The sequence below is a fragment of the Leucoraja erinacea genome, chromosome 2 (genome assembly GCF_028641065.1).
Source record: "Leucoraja erinacea ecotype New England chromosome 2, Leri_hhj_1, whole genome shotgun sequence".
Taxonomy (NCBI): Eukaryota; Metazoa; Chordata; class Chondrichthyes; order Rajiformes; family Rajidae; genus Leucoraja; species Leucoraja erinaceus.
The window spans coordinates 61,355,962-61,372,025 of NC_073378.1; the positions used below are offsets into that span (position 1 = coordinate 61,355,962).

At 47.8% G+C, this 16,064-nt stretch overlaps 1 protein-coding gene across 1 annotated transcript in view; it reads left to right on the forward strand.

Moving 5' to 3' along the window:
- Positions 1-16,064, forward strand: part of znf830 (zinc finger protein 830) — a 69,405-nt gene that overhangs the window by 29,330 nt on the left and 24,011 nt on the right. The window contains exons 6-8 of the mRNA XM_055657702.1: positions 12,177-12,261; positions 14,900-14,963; positions 15,489-15,569. Of these exons, the coding sequence (XP_055513677.1) occupies positions 12,177-12,261; positions 14,900-14,963; positions 15,489-15,569 (230 nt within the window). The remainder of the gene's footprint in view (positions 1-12,176; positions 12,262-14,899; positions 14,964-15,488; positions 15,570-16,064) is intronic.

The window sequence follows — 16,064 nt, forward strand, 5'->3', positions numbered from 1 at the left end:
TTTTTTTTTAATTCAACTTTGCAGGAAAACAAATGGCAACATTTTTTTTAAAAATAAAATATTCCCACATAGTAACAGGCCCCATGGCCTTCAATATCTGTGCCAAATTAAACTAAACTCCTCTTTATGCATGTGATCCATATCCCTCCAGTTCCTGCATATCCACGTGCCTAGCTAAAACCCTCTCAAGCACAGACTATTATATCTGCTTCCAGTACCCCACTAACAGCACATTCCAGGCATCCAACACTGTAAACAAAAAAAATTGCCCCATACATCTCCTTTAATGTTTGATCTTAAAGCTGGGCTCTCTGGTCTTTGACATTTCTACTATGGGGGGAAAAATGGTTCTGACTGTCGACCCACTCTATGACATAATTTTCTATACTACTATAGGATGACCCATCAGCTGCCGATGCTCCAGAGAAAACAATACAATGTTGACAAATGTCTGCTTATAGTTAATACCCTCTATATACTTGTGTTGCCAAGATCCCTTTACACATCGACGCTGTTAATGGTCATAGAGCCACAGCTTGAAACAGGCCCTTCGGCTCAACTTGCCCATGCTGACCAACATGCCCCATCTACACTAGTTCCACCTGCCTGGATTTGGCCCATATCCTTCTAAACCTATCCAATTCATGCCCTCCTACAGTGCCCTCCATAATGTTTGGGACAAAGACCCATCATGTATTTATTTGCCTCTGCACTCCACAATTTGAGATTTGTAATAGAAAAAAACCACATTTGGTTAAAATGCTCATTGTCAGATTTCGGTCTTTCAATAATGACCATTTGTATACATTTTGCTTTCACCGTGTAGAAATTTACAGCGGTGTTTATTCCTAGTCCCCCAATTTCAGGGCACCATAATGTTTGGGACATATGGCTTCACAGGTGTTTGTAATTGCTCAGGTGTGTTTAATTGCCTCCTTAATGCAGGTAAAGAGAGCACTCACACCCATGGCTCCTTTATACATTTTTCCCCTCTCACCTTATATCATTACCTTCTAGTATTTGATTCCCTTTCATGGGTAAAAGGGACTTAATCATGTCCCTCATGATTTTGTACAACCCCTTCCTACCCCCTCAGTCTCCTATGTGTCAAGGAACTGCCCAATCACACCCTGAACCGTCAAGTCCTGGCAACATTTGCATACATTTATTTGGCATTATTTCTACTGTAATGCCCTCCTGTTATTGAATACAGGAGTTGGGACATTGTTACAGCTGTATTAAACATTAGTACGCCCACATTTGGAGTAGTGGAAAGGGTCTAAAAAAGATTTTTCATTATGTTACCGGGTCTGGAGGACTTAAGCTATGACTGCAGGAGGCTGAGGTTCGACCTTATGGAGCTAGACAAAATCATGAAAAGGGTTAAAAGAAACCTGGGGGCTAATTTCTTCCAGCAGAGAGTTGTGTGCGTGGATGCCAGTTGAATTAGTTGAGGTTGTTACAATGGCAATGTTTAAAAGACATTTAGACAGATATATGGATCGGAGAGGTTTGGAGGGATGTGGGTTGGGGACTGACAATTGGGACTGTTGCTATCTCCAACTCTTTTCTCTCTCCACCCCTCTCGCATGCCTCCCCCCCTCCAACCCCCCCGCCCCGCCGAACCGTCTTGTTTTGCTACCCCTGCTTTGCCTCGCCTCGATCCACCTATTGTATGCGAGCTCTTGCCTCACCGTGCTCACTTCATAACACTAGCGATCCACTCTTTCAGTCCAGCAGAAAGGTCTAGACCTAAAATGCCATTTGTCCATTTCCCTCCACATATCCTGCCTGACCCATTGAGTTCCTCCAGCATTTTGCTCTTTTGCCTCGATAATGTTTATGTACTGATTTGGATGATCGGCAATTATGTACCAAATGTAAATCTATTTACTGGGTTATTAGTAATTTAACCTCTGCCTGGATTATGGCTTTTAAATATGTAAAATATATCTCTTGCAAGTGAAACCCAAGTTTTGTTGTGCTATATCACTCAGGAGATTCAGTTAAGTAATTCCAGTGATCGTGCCTTCCATTGTGAAGGCAAATAAAAGATCTGTGTAGTTAAAGGAATCGGAACATTTTCTGATCCTTGGAATTATTATAGTTAAAACGCCAATAAATCCTAATGCCATAATCTCCTTCACTGAACAAGTCAGGGCTTGTCTTGGAGTAATAGCCCGGAACAATTTTAGTCTTGAGCTGTTTTTTTTTTGTGTACCAAATCATTTATTTTCATTGAATTGTGAAATAACATTCTGATTGGTAAGTTTGCAGATGATACTAAAGTGGGTGGTTTTGCAGATAGGAAGATGGTTGTCAACAATTGCAGCAGGGTCTTGATCGGATGAGCAACAGGACTGAGGAATGGTTGATGGAATTTAATGCAGAGAAGTGTGAGGTGTTATATTTTGGGAAGTTAAACCAGAGCATGACCTATACAGTGAATGGCAAGGCTCTGGGGACTGTTGTAGAGCAGAGGGACCTAGGAATGCAGGTTCCTTGAAAGTGTTGTCACAAATAGATAGTGTGGTCAAGAAGGCATTCGGCACATTGGCCTTCATCTGACTGACTGAGTATTGAGTATGAAAGTTGGGAAATCATGTTGAAGTTGTACAAGATATTGGGTAGGCCACATTTAGTGCAGAAGGGATCAGGGGGTATGGAGAGAAGGCAGGTATGGGATATTGATTTGGATAATCAGCCATGATCATATTGAATGGCGGTGCAGGCTCGAAGGGCCGAATGGCCTACTCCACCTATTTTCTATGTTTCTATGTACCTGAGACAATAGCTTATTTCAAATACAAACACCACTTCTGTTCCCTATGCTCTTTTGGAGAAATATTTCTCAAAACAAATGGCTTGAGTATTTAAACTTCCTTAATGAATACCTGTGCCGCATCTATCTTGCTGTGTGTTTCAGGATCTTTAATTTTGATTGCTGATGCCGTCAGTATCTTCCCAGTAACCCTTCCTCAGATTATCACTACCGATGTTAGTTATGTTTCTATTTTATGGTTCATTTGACTTCATCTGGATTCAATGTTTCCACCAAGCTATACCCGTTATGTCGACTAGGGAACATGTTTTGCCTACTCCGATCACACTGGTCTCAACCATCGAGGCTGAAGAATCGCGCTTTGGAAACATAGAAACATAGAAAATAGGTGCTGGAGGAGACCATTCGGCCCTTCGAGCTAGCACCGCCATTCATTGTGATCGTGGCTGATCGTCCCCTATCAATAACCCATGCCTGCCTTCTCCCCATATCCCTTGACTCCATTAGCCTGCCGAGCTTTATCTAACTCTCTCTTAAATCCATCCAGTGACATGGCCTCCACTGCCCTCTGTGGAATTCCATAAATTCACAACTCTCTGGGTGAAAACGTTTTTTCTCACCTCAGACTTAAATGACCTCCCCTTTATTCTGTGGCCCCTGGTTCTGGACTCGCCCAATATTGGGAAAATTTTCCTGCATCTAGCTTGTCCAGTCCTTTTATAATTTATATGTTTCTGTAAGAACCCCCTCATCCTTCTAAACCCCAGTGAATTCAAGCCTAGTCTTTTCAATCTTTCCTCGTGTGACAATCCAGCCATCCCTGGGATCAATCTCGTGAACCTACTCTGCACTGCCTCAATCACAAGGATGTCCTTCCTCAAATTAGGAGAGCAAAACTGTACACAATACTCCAGATGTGGTCTCCCCAGAGCCCTATACAACTGCAGAAGAACCTCTTTACTCCAATACTGAAATCCTCTTGTTATGAAGGCCAACATTCCATTAGCTTTCTTCACTGCCTGCTGTACCTGCACGCCAACTTTCAGTGACCGGTGTACAAGGACATCCAGGTCTCGCTGTACCTGCCCCTTACCTAACCTAACCCCATTGATATATCCATACCCCACAACACTGCTCTCTCTCCCCATCCCCGCATTTGCAACAAGGGCAGAGTCCCCCTGGTCCTCACCTTTCACCCCACCAGCCGTCAAATACACATAATACTCCGCCATTTTTTCCGCCACCTCCAACGTGACCCCACCACTCGCCACATCTTCCCATCTCCCCCCATGTCTGCCTTCTGCAAAGACTGCTCCTTCCGCAACTCCCTTGTCAATTCTTCCCTTCCCTCCCGTACCACCCCCTCCCCGGGCACTTTCCGTTGCAACCGCAAGAAATGCAACACCTGTCCCTTCACCTCCCCCCTCGACTCCATTCAAGGTCCCAAGCAGTCATTCCAGGTGCGACAAAGGTTCACCTGTATCTCCTCCAACCTCATCTACTGCATCCGCTGCTCTAGATGTCAGCTGATTTACATCGGGGAGACTAAGCGGAGGTTGGACGATCATTTCGCCGAACACCTCCGCTCAGTCCGTAATAACCTACCAGAACTCCCGTTGGCTCAGCACTTCAACTCCCCCTCCCATTCCCAATCCGACCTCTCTGTCCTGGGTCTTCTCCATTGCCAGAGTTTGCAACACCGGAAATTGGAGGAACAGCATCTCATATTCCGCCTGGGTAGCTTGCGTCCTGATGGCATGAACGTTGAATTCTCCCAATTTTGCTAGCCCTTACTGTCTCCTCCCCTTCCTTAACCCTCGAGCTGTCTCCTCCCATCCCCCCGCCCTCGGGCTCCTCCTCCTCCCCTTTTTCCTTCCTTCCTTGACTCCTTTTACTGTCCTTCTTTATATTCCCCCCCCCCCCCCCCCCCCCCCCCACCCCCCATCCTCTGAAGAAGGGTTTTGGCCCGAAACGTCGCCTATTTCCTTCACTCCATAGATGCTGCTGCACCGCTGAGTTTCTCCAGCAATTTTGTGTGTCTCCCATTGAGATAATAATCTGCCCCCTTGTTTTTGCCGCCAAAGTGGATAACCTCACATTTATCTATATTATACTGCATCTGCCACGCATCTGCCCACTCACTTAACCTGTCCAGGTCACCCTGCAACCTCCTAACATCCTCTTCACAGTTCACACTGCCACCCAGCTTTGTGTCATCCGCAAACTTGCTAGTGTTGCTCCTAATTCTCTCTTCCAAATCATTAATATATATGGTAAACAGTTGCGGCCCCAACACCAAGCCTTGCGGCATTCCACTCGCCACTGCCTGCCATTCTGAAAAGGACCCGTTCACTCCTACTCTTTGCTTCCAGTTTGCCAACCATTTTTCTATCCATGTCAACACCCTACTCCCAATACCATGTGCTCTAATTTTAGTCACCAGTCTCCCGTGTGGGACCTGATCAAAGGCTTTCTGAAAGTCTAGATACACTACATCCACTGGCAACCCCTTCATCCATTTTACTTGTCACATCCTCAATAAATTCCAGAAGATTAGTCAAGCATGATTTCCCTTTCATAAATCCATGTTGACTTGGACTAATCCTTTTACTGCTATCCAAATGCCCCATTATTACCTCTTTAATAATTGACTCCAGCATCTTTCCCATCACCGAAGTCAGGCTAACTGGTCTCTAATTCACTGTTTTCTCTCTCGCTACTTTCTTGAAACGTGGGATAACATTAGCTATCCTCCAATCCACAGGAACTGATCCTGAATCGACTGAGCATTGGAAAATGATCACCAATGCATCCACTATTTCTAGAACCACCTCCCTAAGGACCCTGGGATGCAGGCCATCAGGCCCAGGGGTTTTATCATCCTTCAGTCCTATTAGCCTACCCAATACTATTTCTCGCCATGAAAATTTATTTTAGATCCTCTGTCCTCCAGTACATCTGGGAGATTGTTTGTGTCTTCCTCAGTGAAGACAGATCTGAAGTACCTGTTCAACTTTTCTGCCATTTCCTTGTTGCCCATAATAATTTTACCCGTGTCTGCCTTCAAGAGACCCACCATTGACTTTGTTACTCTTTTAGCCTTGACATATCTAAAGAAGCTTTTACTGTCCTTCTTTACATTCCTGGCCAGCTTCCCCTCGTACTTCATCTTTTCAGCCCGTATTGCCCGTTTTGTTTCCTTCTGTTGTCCTATGAAGGTTTCCCAATCCTCTGGCATCTGGCTACTCTTTGCTGTGTTATACGTCTTTTCTTTTAGTTTTATTCTATCCCTAACTTCTCTTGTCAGCCACGGTTGCCTCATACTCCCCAGAGACTGGGGTTCGATCCTGATTATGGATGCGGTCTGTGTGGAGTTTGTAATTTCTCCCTGTGACCACGTGGCTTTTCTCCGGTTTCCTTCCACATTCCAAAGACGTGCAGATTTGTAGATTAATTGGGTTCTGTAAATTATCCTTAGTTGTGTAGGATAGAACTAGTGTGAATGGGGGATTGCTGGTCTGTGTGAACTTGGTGGGTGAAGAGCCTGTTTCCACACTGTATGTCCAAACTAAACTAAGTCAATTTCATACTTACTAATGTGAGAATGAAGATAATTATAACATTGGACGCTGCCTAAAAATAGTTAACCAACCCTCATTACCTACAGAGGAAAGATGTTTCTTTGTTATGGTTGTCTTTGTTGAACAATTAGTGTAAATAAGTAATCTACACAGTCTGCAGTTCAAGATCATCTTTAATCAGTGCCCATATTATAACGGTACAACAGGTTATTAACATAGAAACATAGAAAATAGGTGCAGGAGGAGGCCATTCCGCCCTTTGAGCCTGCACCGCCATTCAATATGATCATGGCTGATCATCCAACTCGGTATCCTGTACCTCATTATGATGGAAATGATGGAAGGATATGTGAACGTGCAGGGGGAGGAAGTGGTTGGAAATTAGGAAGATGATTCAGCCACTTATGCATTGAAATTGAACACTATGTTCTCTGTGAGAACCACACACCTTAGTATCAGTAACACCTGTTTACCACCCACTCTTGTTCATTTTGTATTTTCCATATTTTTAAGGCATGATCATGTTACATGTGACATTGGTACATTAACTGTCTGGTTTGGCAAGTTCGACTAGTTCATGCAATAATGATCACTATTTCCGGCTCTTGACAAATCACACATGAGTAAGAGGAGACCAATGTACCACAACTCGGTAATTAAAGCGTCTTTGTAATGTCATGCTAAAAATGCATGTGATAGGCAAATAAAATATATATAACCCAAAACCTTAATTAAATCCCCAAACCCCCCCCCCCCCCCCCCCCCCCCCCCCCCCCGCGTGTCACCGCACCAATTTTTAGGATGTTGCGTAAATGACACTCAAGTGGGACAGGCACTTTACTAACCAAACCATCTACATTTAAGATACTTTTTACTTAGCATTATAGATGAAGATGATTCATTCCATCCAAATCCAAAAATGAGATCCTACAATCCTTCCATTCTAATGTTTAATTGATTCTTAAATTATCCAAATAATACCCATCTCAAGAAAGCATAATAATAATTACTTCTCGTCAGTTTGAATTCCAAAAATTTACCCTCACAGAATTCACACATTTACTACCCTAAAATATGAGATACAGAATAAAATGTACTCCCATGGAATTAATACAAAAATCAATTAATTTCAATTCTAGTGTTTTGAGGCATACGTAGATGATGCAGCTTTGTTTTATAGAAAATCGTTACGCAATAATGTCTCGGAAAGCGGAGTCAACTGCATTTTTAAGAGGTCACTGCACTCATCAAAGCCATCATTCAAAAAAAGTTACGTGATAGATGTAGGTGAAGGTTAAGGCATTTGAAAGTGACAACATTCTACATTTGGCGTTTCCTTGATTGCAACAATTCACGATGAGTCAGAAAATTGATGGTTTATGCTTAACTCCTAAGCTCCCACATGTCAATAGAGAATAGGTGCAGGAGTAGGCCATTCGGCCCTTCGAGCCAGCACCGCCATTTATCGTGATCATGGCTGATCATCCACAATCGGTATCCCGTTCCTGCCTTTTCACCATATCCCCATGATGCCACTATCTTTAAGAGGCCTATCTAGCTTTCTTTTGAAAGCATCCAGAGAATTGGCCTCCACCGCCTACTATGTTCTGTGTGCTAAGCAAAGCAAGATTTTCATTGTCCTATCAGGGACACATGACAATAAACTCACTTGAACTTGAACATGAATTCCACAGATTCACAACTCTCTGGGTGAAAAAGTGTTTCCTCACCTCCGTTCCAAATCGCCTACCCCTTATTCCTATACTGTGGCCCCTGTTTCTGGACTCCCCCAACATCGGGAACATGTTTCCTACCTCTAGCGTGTCCAATCCCTTAATCTATATTACTAAAACTCTGTTCTTGACCGGTTTCGGCTTTCTGTGTTGCGGTTTCCGAGAGTACGCCGCCACCTATGGCCGTCATTTTTGGCCACCTCACTCAGAGCCCCCCTCCGCCGCCTGTGTGCCGAGGATTTTTCCTGTTGATGAAAATTGACAGAGATATTAATGTTTTTACAACATTCCACATTCTCTCTGTTGCCCCTGCTGGAGGGAGGGGGAACGACTATAAAACCAGGAAGTCGTGTGCCTCAATCAGTCTCTGCAAGTGCTGTGCCTCAATCAGAGCTTTGAATGATACTGACAAATGTCTACAGCACTGTGAGTACCCTTAATTTGGTTTGAAAATGAAAATATGGTTAGAGGTAAAAAAGCACTGCCTGCAAATAGTTGTTTGGGTTTCGGTTGAAGTGAAAAGGCACTCCTCCCCCCTTCCTCTCCTCTCCCCCCCCCCCCCTCTCCCTTCCCCCCCCCCTCTCCTCTTCCCCCCCCCTCTCCTCTTCCCCCCCTCTCCTCTTCCCCCCCCCCTCTCCTCTTCCCCCCCCCTCTCCTCTTCCCCCCCCCCTCTCCTCTTCCCCCCCCCTCTCCTCTTCCCCCCCCCTCTCCTCTCCCCCCCCCTCTCCTCTCCCCCCCCTCTCCCTCTCCCCCCCCCCCTCTCCTCTCCCTCCCCCCCCCTCCCTCTCCCCCCCCCTCCTCCCCCTCCTCCATCCCCACTCCCCCCCTCCCCTCCCCCCCCCCCCTCCCCCCCCTCCCCTCCCCCCCTCTCCTCCCCCCTCTCCTCCCCCCCCTCTCTCCCCCCCCTCTCCTCCCCCCCTCTCCTCCCCCCCCTCCTCCCCCCCCCCCCCCCCCCTCCCCCCCCTCTCCTCCCCCCCCTCTCCTCCCCCCCCCTCTCCTCCCCCCCCCTCTCCTCCCCCCCTCTCCTCCCCCCCTCTCCTCCCCCCCTCTCCTCCCCCCCTCTCCTCCCCCCCTCTCCTCCCCCCCTCTCTCCTCCCCCCCCCTCTCCTCCCCCCCCCTCTCCTCCCCCCCCCCCTCTCCTCCCCCCCCTCCCCCTCCCCCCCTCTCCCTCCTCCCCCCCCCTCTCCTCCCCCCCCCCTCTCCTCCCCCCCCCTCTCCTCCCCCCCCCTCTCCTCCCCCCTCTCCTCCCCCCTCTCCTCCCCCCCTCTCCTCCCCCCTCTCCCTCCCCCCTCTCCTCCTCCCCCCTCCTCCTCCCCCCCCTCTCCTCCCCCCCCTCTCCTCCCCCCCCCTCTCTCCTCCCCCCCCTCTCCTCCCCCCCCTCTCCTCCCCCCCCTCTCCTCCCCCCCCTCTCCTCCCCCCCCTCTCCCTCCCCCCCCCCTCCCTCCCCCCCCCCCCCTCTCCTCCCCCCCCCTCCCTCCCCCCCCTCTCCTCCCCCCCCCCTCTCCTCCCCCCCCTCTCCTCCCCCCCCTCTCCTCCCCCCCCCCCTCTCCTCCCCCCCCCCCCCTCTCCTCCCCCCCCTCTCCTCCTCCCCCCCCCTCTCCTCCCCCCCCTCTCCTCCCCCCCCCTCCCTCCTCCCCCCCCTCTCTCCCCCCCTCTCCTCCCCCCCCTCTCCTCCCCCCCCTCTCCTCCCCCCCTCTCTCCTCCCCCCCCTCTCCTCCCCCCCCCTCTCCTCCCCCCTCCTCTCCTCCCCCCCCCTGCTCCTGTCTTCCCCCCCCCCCCCCCCCCCCCCCCCTTCTCCCTCCCCTCCCCCCCCCTCCCCCCCCTCCTCCCCCCCCTCTCCTCCCCCTCTCCTCCTCCTCCCCCCCCCCCTCTCCTCCCCCCCCTCTCCTCCCCCCCCTCTCCTCCCCCCCCCTCTCCTCCTGCCCCCCCCCCCTCCCCTCTCCCCCCCCCTCCTCCCCCCCCCTCTCTTCCCCTCCCCCTCTCCCCCCCCCCCCCCCCCCCTCCTCCCCCCCCCCCCCCCCCCCTCCCCCCCCCCCCCCCCCCCCCCCCCCCCTCCCCCCCCCCCCCCTCACCCCCCCGTCCCGCCCCCCCCCCCCTTCCCATTCCTCCCCCCCCCCCCCCCCCCCCCCCCCCCCCCCCCCCCCCCCCCCCCCCCCCCCCCCCCCCCCCCCCCCCCCCCCCCCCTCCCTCTCCTCCCCCCCCCTCTCCTCCCCCCCCTCTCCTCCCCCCCCCCTCTCCTCCTCCCCCCCTCTCCTCCCCCCCCTCTCCTCCTCCCCCCCCCTCTCCTCCCCCCCTCTCCTCCCCCCCTCTCCTCCCCCCCCTCTCCTCTCTCCCCCCCCCCCCTCCTCCCCCCCCCCTCTCCTCCCCCCCCCCATCATTCCTTCCAAGCTGGTTATCAAGCTCACGGAGCTGGGTCTCTGCGCATCCCTCTGCAATTGGAACCTCGACTTCCTCATCCACAGACCACAGTCTGTTTGCATTGGCGAAAACACTTCATCCTCAGTAACAATTAGTACGGGAGCACCTCACGGTTGCGTGCTCAGCACCCTACTTCACTCATATCCATGATTGCGTAACCGGACATGGTGCGAACTCCATCATCATGATTCGTCCAACAACACCACTGTTGTTGGACGAATCACAGATGGGGACGAGTTAGAGCAGGGGTCGGCAACCTTGTTCTGCACAGGGGCCGGGACGCATGTCTGTGAGCGGATGGCGGGCCACATCTATCACGTGTACACATGCATCCTGCCCCCATCCCACCCCGGATGTCGGGCATCAAGTCGCGCCTTCACATAAATCCCGCCCCTTCGAGGACGCCACTCGGAGCACTGGCCCCTAGTTACGGGCAAAGATGGTTATGGGCACATCCCCTTCTTCTAATCTGACCATTCAGATAATTGCTGCCATGTTCGTGCCACCAATGTGGATAATCTCACATTTATACACATTATACTGCATTTGACATGCATCTGTCCACTCGCCCAAATCCCCCTGCAGCCTCACAGCATCCTTGCAGCTCACACTGCCACCCAGCTTTGTGTCATCCACAAACTTGGAGATTTTACATTTTACATTTAATTCCTTTGTCTAAATCATTAATTGTATTATATATATTTATTATTATATTGTAAATAACTAAGGTCCTAGCACTGAGCCTTGCGGCACCCCACTAGTCTCTGCCTGCCATTCTGAAAAGGACCCGTTAATTCTTACTGTACATCCTGTCTGCCAACCAGTTATCAATACATGTCAATACCTACTCTCAATACCATGCGCTCTAATTTTGCACACTAATATCTTGTGTGGGGCCTTGTCAAGGCATTTTGAAAGTACAGATACACTACATCCACTGGCTCTCCCTTATCCATTCTACTTGTTACATCCTCAAAAAATTCCAGAAGATTAATGAAACATGATTTCCCTATCATAAATCCATGTTGACTTTACCGATCCTGTCACTGCTTTCCAAATGCGCTGCTATTACATATTTAATAATCGACTCGAGCATCTTCCCCACTACTGAGGCACAATAATATTGAAAAGATATTTGGACTGTTACATGGATAGGAAAGGTTTAGAGGGGTATGGGCAAATGGAACTTGCTTGGATGGGGCATCTTTGTTGGCATGGATAAGTTGGGTCAAAGGGCCTGTTTCTGTGTTGTATGACACAATGACTCTGCATGCAAGTTCTTGTTTTGTCAGAAGGAATTTGAAACCAACTGATCCTAAATACAGATGTTTGCATCCATGTCCCTCAAACCTCCTCCCAAATTCACAGATACTGCTGCAAGTCTTGGCTCTCCTTCATTGTGTAACATATGCATGTATGTTGCGATGAATCTGAGTTTCTGGTCTATTTCCCCCCTCAGAAAGCTGAGTATTCACAAATTGAATTTCTTTTGTGCAGCGGAATAATGGTGCTGAAGGAGACTTAAGCACGTAGATTGTATTAGCTAAAACCATTCTAATGTGTGAGTGAAGAACTTTTTTTTTATATTTTGAAAGAAGGAAAAAATTAATTTGCCCTGATTTTAAATTCCACATTTCTGATTCTTTCCTATATTCTCCCCAGATTTCTTTGATAGCGGCCTAAAATCTGCAGTTTCTCATTCTGGATCTATCCAAAAGCCAGAACGACCAGACAAGACTGTGGAAAGGTGAAATTCTGATGTGGTAATTATGAACTAATTACAGAGCAAGTTTAGTAATTGCACCACTTATAATTAGTGCTCATGATTTAAAATACTATTCAATTTCTGAAAAATAAGTTTTATTACATTTCTGTTCTTTTAATTATATTTTTATAAGCATATAATTTTAGGCCAAGGTATCTCTACTTTATAAATATTTTCTGAATAAAACATAGAAAAATACAGCAGAGGAGCATGCTCTTTGGCAAACAATGTCTGTACCAAACTTGATGTCAGGTTAAGCTAATCTCTGCTTGCATGTGATCCATATCTACTAAGTTAGAGAGATAGGTTGAATAAGTTAGGTCTTTATTCTCTGGAGCGCAGAAGGTTAAGGGGGGACTTGATAGAGGTCTTTAAAATGATGAGAGGGATAGACAGAGTTGATGTGGACAAGCTTTTCCCTTTGAGAATAGGGAAGATTCAAACAAGAGGACATGACTTCAGAATTAAGGGTCAGAAGTTTAGGGTTAATATGAGGTGGAACGTCTTTACTCAGAGAGTGGTAGCGGTGTGGAATGAGCTTCCAGTGGTAGTGGTGGAGGCAGGTTCATTGGTATCATTTAAAAATGAATTGGATAGGCATATGGATGAGAAGGGAATGGAGGGTTATGGTATGAGTGCAGGCAGGTGGGACTAAGGGGAAAAAAAAATTTGTTCGGCACGGATTTGTAGGGCCGAGATGGCCTGTTTCCGTGCTGTAATTGTTATTGGTTATATGGTTATATCCCTCCATTCCCTGCACATCCCTGATACTATCTAAAAGCCTCTTAAATGCTGTTATCTTATCTGCCTCTGCTATCACCTCTGGCACCTGCCACTGTATGTAAATTAAAAAAACTTGCACTGCACACCTCCCTTAAACTTTGCCTCGCTCATCTTAAAGCTATGCTCTAATCTTTGATAACCTGGGAAACGGGTTCTGTCTGTAGCAGACGGTCCTGCCGCCCCTCTCCTAGCTCACAAGGTGCACCAGCAAGCGCTTCATCACTCAGAGCATGGTACGGTTGACGCGACTGTCATTGTGGCTCGTGTTGTAGCCCCTGGAGACGGTGCTTTCTTCGGGCCGTTGCCATCAACATAATTTGCTTGGTCTCTGTGGGGCTCCCTCCCCTCTCACTAGCTACTGCTTCTCTTCTGTCGGCCCATCGCTTTGTCCGCTTGGTCTCTCCCCCATTCCATTGCTGCGCCTCCCTCCTTCTCCCATCAAGTTTGGTACGGACCTTCTCCCCTAGTCGCCGGTATACTCCACCTTGGAAGCTGGGAATGGACAATGTGACAGCCAACAGGAAGAATCATGATCAGCAAGAATTGTAATCATGTATTGTCTTTCTGCTGACTGGTTAGTGCACAATAAAAGCTTTTCACTGTACCTCAGTACATGTGACAACAGCTTGGGCTAATAGCTGCCACACCAAACAAGTGCCACTGTCCTTAACTCTGCAATGCGGGTCATCACAGAGACGCTTAAGTCAACACCTTTGCAGTGGCTCCCTGTCCTCTCTCATATCATCCCTCCCAGCATACGCAGAAGGGAGAGGATGTTGAAAGATTGGCGCACCTTCCAGGCTAACCCTGACCTTCCCATCTATGCTGACTTGGACAATCTGCCCAACATGTGCCTGAAGTCCCGCAAACCCTTCTGGTCTTCCGTTATATCCCTGGAAGACTGTGACCAAGACTGGGTAGCGCAGAGCCTGGAAAGTTGCCAACATCAACTTTTCCCTCGTGGCATCAAAACCATCCACCCAGTAGCTGATGCTGTCATGGACTGGATGTCTCTGCTTGATCAACAACTTTAGGCTGTGCACGCCATACGCAAGAAGAAGAAGTGACAATAAACTAAACTCAAAGCTGGTGAGAGGGAAGGCAGCCCCACGGTGACCGAGAGCATCCTGTCGGTGGTAGCGACCTGAAGATTGCGCTGCCGGCCCGGTGCTACTACATGAGCCGCGCGAGCTGGACCGTGCAGCAGCTGGTGAAGAGCTCGCTGGTGCAGACCAGTTTTAAGGTGAAATGGCACAATGTGTTGGAATTACTCAGCAGCCTGAATCAGTGTGAAGAATGGTCGTGGCATTACCTCTACATGTTCTCCAGAGATATAGCCGAACCCGCTGAGTTACTCAAGCACTGTGTCCTTTTGTGTGTCCTCTGCAGTTCTTTGCTTTAACTATATAGAGTGATAATACTCTAATCTATTACAGCGGACAATCAGCAATAGCGGACACCAATTCCCATCCCTCCCCCCTCATTTATAACAAGGGTTTACTGGACTTCTATCAGGTCCCCACTCAGTCTTTGGCGCTTCAGATTATTATTAGCATTTTATGTTACAATATTGCCAAAAAAAAAGAATAATTTCACCTGAATTGTTGCAAATCTAATGGTATATTTTTGTGAAAGCTAAAAAAAAAGTATGAAAAAGGAATTCATGTTCACTTACGGCATAAAGTATTAACATTTAGAAAGCTAAGTTACTTTTTTTAATGATAGAATATTTTATTCAATCTAATTGACTGTAGAGGTCATGTCATGTTTACACAACATGAATTAAATTGCTGGTAATTAATTTCAAAAAGTGATGAGAATTATCTTGTTACTTCAGGAAAGAAAATACAGCTGAAGCTTTGCCAGAAGGATTCTTTGATGATCCAGTAAAAGATGCAAGGGCAAGTACACTAGAATGTACATCATTCTCTAAACCTCTCACATCTATATCTATATATTACTAAAACTCTCATCTTGACCACTTCCTGTCTGCGTTGTAATTAAATCTGTGCAAAAAAGATCCCCCATTGCGCAACGATTTTTCGCCACCTTACTCACCATTCTGCAAGTCTAATAAGTTTTGTTCTGATCGGTGAAATAGTACAAAAGTTATGAATGTTTTGAAGGTTCCCCCTCCCCACACAACCCTTTCCCAGAGTGGTGGAACATTGCTTTGGGGGAACATGTTGCGTTGGGGGAACAGGTCAGTGGTGGAATATTGCATTGGGGAATTGGTTGCATTGGGGGAGACCAGGCCTCCCGTGTGACTGGGACCCAGCGGGTCCCACTTGGTCTAGTTTTTATATAAATGTCTCTGTTCAGTCTCTGTTTTTGATAATCTATAGAGGGCAAAACAAACCTGTTATGCTTCTGACAACTGACTATTTTAGAGCCTGCATATATTTATCACCTCACTCACTATACAGGTGCGGAAGGTCGACCCGCCCAAAGATCAAATGGATAAAGAGTGGGAAGAATTTCAGAAAGAAATCAGACAGGTTAATACGGTGAGTTAATGTTTCAAACTCTTTGACAAAACAAAAATTAATAAAGGATTATCAGCATATCTACTCATGAGGATGGCACTTTAATTTGATAGAAATCTGCAAGTGGCAGAGTTCCTATGTGTCTGCTGCCCTTGTACTTCTAGGAGGTAGAATTTGTGGTTTTGGAAGATGGTCAAGCACCTGACGGTGGTCCCCCTGAGGGACTTGCAGCGAAGTTCTGTATGGAGTAATTGACATCTAATAACCACAACAATCTTCCTTTAAGCAAGGTATGACTCCAGTCACAGGAGTCCAGTTTCTCTTTAGTACCCATTGACCAGTTTTACTAGGGCACCTTGATGACACTCATCTCACAGCTAGAATTCAGCTGTTTGGACCAAGGCTGTGATGGGGTTTAAAACCAGGCTGTACGTTAGTGTCTGGAACCAGTGGCACAAAGATTTGATCTGCTCCTACAATCCTGGAACCTATAATCCTGGAGTCAGCTTTTCTGGA